General features: G+C 49.5%; 1 protein-coding gene across 1 annotated transcript; it reads right to left on the minus strand.

Annotated features, from left to right (window-relative positions):
- Positions 1-26: 26 nt before the first annotated feature.
- GIQ15_04716 (peroxisomal biogenesis factor 6) lies at positions 27-4,407 on the minus strand (the record flags this gene model as incomplete). The annotated part of the gene is made up of 3 exons (XM_033552133.1): positions 27-276; positions 345-4,137; positions 4,215-4,407. The coding sequence occupies 3 exons, from the start codon at positions 4,405-4,407 to the stop codon at positions 27-29; spliced, it is 4,236 nt and encodes a 1,411-aa protein (XP_033405863.1).
- Between the last annotated feature and the right edge of the window lie 1,845 nt (positions 4,408-6,252).

The raw sequence follows: 6,252 nt of genomic DNA on the forward strand, positions 1-6,252 counted from the left end.
GAATTGATAGTCAACGTGCATATCCGTTACTTTGACGATTCTGGTTTCACCAGATGATCTGTTCTGATTATATAGTCGTCGTCTTCTCCATCGCCTTCTGGTCGATTGGGGCCGTTGAGAGCCTCGCCTATGGTCATGGAACCGTCTGCCATCATATCCACGGCCTCGTCGGATTCGCCTTCAATGCCCTTTTTCCCATTGGAAGGAGAAGATTTCTTGGTATCAACGGTTTCAAACGTCTTACGCACCCGCTCGAAGTGTTCAAGCTCTTTCGCACTATTCGTATAGTTAGCAAGTTAAGTCATACGAGAAGCGGCATAATATCACGAAACATAACAACATACCTAACACTAGGAACCAGTTCATTCTTTGCGTCAATGAAATCTTTCTCTGTAACCATCACTGCAGTATCTTCGAGGGTGGCGAGATGGTCAAAGAAATAGGCTGTTGTAACTGGTCCAGTAGGGAGAGCCTTGATTTTCTCATCCACAGCGGTGGCCTGTCGAGTAATTGCCTTGAGCATTGCATCCGAACACAATGCATACAAATCGGCACCGGTATAGGTAAATGGCAGCAGTTCAGCAACTCGCCGCAACGAAAGATCAGGATGTAAGTTAAACTTGCGGCTCAAAGCTTCCAAGATAGTAAGCTGTTTATCGTGCGTGTCTGACACGCCAAGGTATAACATCTTATCGAATCGGCCAGGTCGTAACAAGGCAGCGTCTAAAAGATCAGGACGGTTGGTAGCGCCGATAACAAAAACGCCGCCACCATTCTCGTCACCACCACTCATGCCGTCGAGCTCAGCCAGAAGCTGACTGACGATTCTGTCCATGACACCACCACTGTCTCCTTGGTTACCTCGCTTGGGTGCGACGGAGTCCAACTCGTCAAAAAAGACGACGCATGGTCGTGCGTCTCGAGCGCGCTGGAAGACCCGTCGTACGTTGGCCTCAGATTCTCCGATATACATATTAAGCAGCTCAGGGCCTTTGACGGAGAAGAAATTGAGGGAAAATTCCGTAGCAATCGCCTTTGCAAGCAAGGTCTTTCCTGTTCCTGGTGGGCCGTAGAATAGAATACCGCTTCTCTTCTTCATGCCCTTGGCAAAGAGCTCTGGACGTTCAAGTGGAAGCTGGATTGTTTCCATGACAGCATCTTTCACATTAGTGAGACCACCGACATCATCCCAGGTGACGTTGGGAATCTTTGGAGCTCCAATGGAATCTGCAAAATTCTTCCTTGCAGCATCAACTGCTGCGTCGAAATCGGCCTTGGTGACAGATCGTGTGGAATCTCCACCAGCAATATGAACGTCTCGAACACTGACACTCGAGCTGGCGTCAAGCGCCACTGCGGAATCGGCAAGCTTTTGTAGCCGCAGAGTACGTTCAGCTACAGCCCGCTCGACGACGTCGACCAAGTCACCAGCAACAAGCGCGGCTGTCTTGACGGCTACCGAAGCCAAGTCAACATTAGGTGATAGTCGTAGCGCTAAGTCTGCCACGGCATTTCTAAGAATTCCTTCTCTCTCCTTCTCCTCTGGGGCTTTCATTTCCAATTCATGTGTAAAAAGACTTCGGATTCCCTCTGGAACCTTCTCCACATCTGTGGTTGTTGCAATGATAACTCGGGCACTAGCAACGATCTCTTTCAATGATGTAACGATTCTATCCGCTGTCAACACTTCAATATGTTCAATGAGCAACGCGGTGCAGGTAGGGCCGCATGTAAATGCCCTGTCTGCTCTCGCCTTGAGATATGCTTCCGTCTTCATATCGCCTCCATTAGCACCTCCTTCACTTAGGATATCATAGGAATCAATAGCGAATGTATGAAGGCCGATATCAGCACATGCTCGACGAGCAACCGTCGATTTACCGATGTTTCTCTGTGTAGATGTGAGAAGAATAACGACGGGCTTCATTCCGAGCTGGATTGCGCGTGGGCTAGTGGCGGCGGCTATCAACTCTCGCACACGTTTTTGAATAGATGGGATGAAAACCGCAGGTGATTCTGTTGGTACCCACGGAGTTGCTCGCTGCTCTACGCTCGGTTGTGGCGCTGACTTCACATTGAGCCAGTACTCCCATGTGTTTTCGAGGGTTCCGGGAACAGTACCGATCTCACTTCCAGCCTGGACCATTCGAGTATTGAGGGTATCAATAGCTGCTACTCCGCCCCATTGCTCATGGTCAGGCGCGCTATCCGGTTCTGAGCTGGTGGTCGGAGCCGTGACATGGCTGACACGGAACCAAGCGACGCCAACCTTGCTGGAAGGGCTGTTCTTGGGTGAAGAGAATGCAAACTGAGAAGGCAACTCGTCTTCCTGGCCGGCTGCGTCTGCGCTCTTAGTCGCTGAGAATATCGTCTTTCCCAATCCTTCGTCGATACCAATTCCAATCATGTCCCCGCTCTTTACTAGCCGTCTTTTTGATTCGAAGTGATGTTTCAACGCAGCAAAGATGGCTGGCTGGAGTGCTCTATCTACGGATAGAGCGGTAGATATCTTCAGTAGAGTGACCTCCTTAGCGGTAGGTGGTGCTTTTGGCATACTGCTACCCCGTGAGGCTGTCAGCCCAAGCTTCGACGGTCCATGTTGAGCTGGGCCAAACGACAAAGGAGAAAGCTTTATATATTTGGGACTTTGCAGATTATGCAGTAGAAGCGGAGGTACCAGAACCGTAGGCGCGAGACTCTGGGTCGGCATCTGTGAAATGCTTGACGATCTATCCGCGGACTTGTTCATTGCATATCGGATCTTCGGGGGGGACAGGCCAGTAACACCATAGACTTTTGCAGCACGCCAGTTTTCAGGCTCCTCAGTTCCTCCCATTAAACCATTGAGGCCACTAAAGGCTAGCGAGGATAGCATGTTTCGCTGCGGCTCCTCCGTGGGTGCTACACGAACCCAGTCGCCGGAGAAACACCCTATCTTGACAAGAGTGTGCACGTCGACGAAAATAAATGCATCCGAATCATCCTCCTCCCGTGGTTTAGGATGAAGAAGCTCATTAGGTATGCTATCGAGAAGACACTCGGCTTTGAACGTTTTACCAGCGTGTCTACCCTGACGAGCAGTGTTGGACGTGAAACTCGAAAATACGGAGCCGGGAGAATGTATGCCTAACGACCTCCCCCCAAGCCTGGGCGTGGCAGAGGAAAAAGCCGACATTGCCCCCGAAGGTTGTTGAGGAAGTTCAGGGGCGCTAAGTGAGATCATATCTTCCAGAGAGTCGTCAGAATCATCGGTGTCGTCGGCATCACTACGACTCTGAACGGAAGCCTCTGTATCAGACTCATCAGGTGGTGATGGGCTCTCGATATCTGTACCTTCCTCCAGCGCCTTTTCCTCACCCGCAGAATAAAACAAGTCATTCGACGTATCTTCGGTGTCATCTTCAGTAACTCGTTTTAGCAAGCCGGTGCCAGAGATAGACATGGTCTTGGAGCGCGATTTCTGCACCGAGCGAGCCTGTAGAAGCACAATTTTTGTCTTTGCCATCAAACGGCCCTGTGCGACTGGTTCACAGAATGAGATTCTCGCTGGTGGCGGAGGAGCGTGCGTAATAGGGTGTGATGGCAAAGGGAGAGGGATTATATCTCCATTATGCAATATATCCCGTGCAGCCAACCCTCGCCGAATAGCTTCCATGAGCCGTTCCTCCCTCTGAGCAGGAGACTGCTTTGTCCCCTTGGATATGGTACGGTCATGCAGCGAAGCTGATCCTTTACCCTTGGCCCATAGCCCATTCGAGGCCCGCGACTTGGTACTGAACCCTCCTCCAAACTTGCCTTGTATCTCATCGATGTCTCGTAACAAGTGCCGTTCCACGGTGACATACACGGTATCCAGATGTAGTGGGGTGACATTGACGATATGGATCTCAATGCCTCGCTGAGCTAGGAGGAAGGAAGACCGCGACGGGTCGCCTTGCAGAACCTGGATGAATGGCTGAATTGAGTTCGCGGAGACGGGGAAATGGATGGCTGAATTCGAGATGAAGGAGGCCTTGGTCTTCTCGTTGGCCTGGGTATGGACGGGTACAATGGTCCATTGGACATCTTCGACGGTCGTGAGGTTAGGGATCCAAGGTGCCAGGGCGACATAGATGATATCCGGACGCGCTTCGGAATCTATTTCATGAAGAGCGAGTTAGCTTGTCTTCTTCCGATGTATCAGCGCCGTGACGACGGGGGGTATGCGATCTCACCGTCTGAGCACAGCCGTGGGAACAGGTCTGCCAGCAGCTCGTCAGAAAGCACTCCGACTTCACCCTTCAGACGGATATCGAGCATCAAACGAGCAGGTATAGGCCCCTTGTTGGAATTTCGCTGGCGGAGGGCGGCTTTTCGGCGGCGACGCTGGGGGTCGTCCGACCCGACCACAGGGCCATTTGACTCCATTATGATGCTAATTAATTGACAACTGCTGCTCTACTCGATCCCCATTCAAAGAACCGCAGCAGAATTGACTGAGAGAGAGAGGCAGTCGTTGTAATTGTGTCTGTTGTTTCTTTTGGAGGCGGACGAGCATATGTTCACGTTACCCGCAAGCGCAGCTTGTTCGTGATGCCGAGGTCCAAGGATCTGGGGAAGCGCCGGCCAAACTTCGCTCTACACATGCGCGTCTACTACGCGATCTATACAGACATGTCTACCATTTGATGAAGCTACAAGAGAAAATGGTTATTACCGTTTACCAATCAACGGAGGAGAGTTACAACTTTAAATAAACCATTTAAGAACCACAAAGTCAGCCACTCTACAGCGTCCTATTTAGTAATTTAAGCCGACTCTCGAGAGCTTGTTGTATAAGAACGAAGTAAGCTACGTGTTAATATATTTAAGGTAAGACGTTCGGATCTTTATTGCCTGGTGCAACAGTCTCTCCATTCACAATGGCTGAAGTAACAGGGATTCTACGCGTCGCATCCAGCTGGCCCAGAAACTCGCTTCTTTACTTTATATTTTTCTTAATCCGCCTTGACAATACTTTAAACTGTGCCAGTCTCTACTTGGCATATCATCTGTCTGATTGGAGATAGAAGTATAAGCAGAGCGCCGTGAGGTCTAATATATTGAGCTCTCATACTTCCGCTTAACATCCCCCTACGAGGAATAAATGGAGGCTGATGTAGTACTCCATAGTCTAGAACAGATGGCAGGTGAATATTGTCATTATATAAATGGCGTTCATTCCTCCTCCTACTTGCTAATTTCTAGAATCACCATCGTCAAGTCTGGTGCATTATTTATCCTCTATATAGGAAAAAATTCACCGTATAATGGCTCCCTTCAAGTCTCTCATCCTGGTAGCAGCAGCTATTGCTCCAGTCTTTACTGCATCGGTATTATCAAGCATCACCTATATTGGTATAATACACTGACAATATCCAAGCCCAAGATCTATACTGAGCCCGGCTTCCGCGGCCACGCCATGGAGATTCTGAAGACCCACACTTGCTACAAGTTGAAGCCTCCATTGTAAGTAAATGATCTGATCGCTGCACCAGAAGCTAATGGAAAGGATAGTAAAAACCATGTTGGCTCTATCCGAATAAACGACCATGAGATGCGTTGTGAAATCTATAGGTATGTAGAGTCCATCCAGTATAGATAATATCCACGCTAAAACAAATATCTATGTTAGCAATGGCGACTGCAAGAAGCCATCCCTCCAGAATATTACATCTCAGGACGGTAACCTCTTTGATGGCAGTGATGATGGTCATAAGGTTGCTGGCATCAGGTGTTGTACAAGGCACGGCCACTGCTAGATCAACAACCGCCTTATTTCGGGTTTCGATCAAGCACCAGGATGTAGCTATGGCAGTACTCAGCCCCCAGATGAATTCAGGTAGTTGGGCGGCCAAATAGCTGGCTAGTGACCCCTGGCATGAACAAATTGATCATATATCTATCACCGTATACTGAGCCTGCAGCTCCTGTGCAGGTCCGGAGTAGATACTACCCCCAGTGTTTGATCTATTAAATGACTTCTTGCTAATATGCGAGGCACTTTCCAGGCAGCTTTATTAGACACAGGTATATTGCTGTGAAGCGGGTAGACATGGCATCAGAATCCAACCAGAAACTACCCCGGAGAAGGCGGAGCGATCAATAAAAAGGAAAGAGAAGAGAAGAAGCCCGAAAACCAGACTAGTGACGTATGGAGGGCGGAATATGGTTACGAGAGAGCAACAGGACACAAGGCTCTCTCCGACGACCTGGCTATGCATGTTGAGCCGG

Source organism: Arthroderma uncinatum, assembly GCF_011692745.1.
Source record: "Arthroderma uncinatum strain CBS 119779 chromosome Unknown scaffold3, whole genome shotgun sequence".
Taxonomy (NCBI): Eukaryota; Fungi; Ascomycota; class Eurotiomycetes; order Onygenales; family Arthrodermataceae; genus Arthroderma; species Arthroderma uncinatum.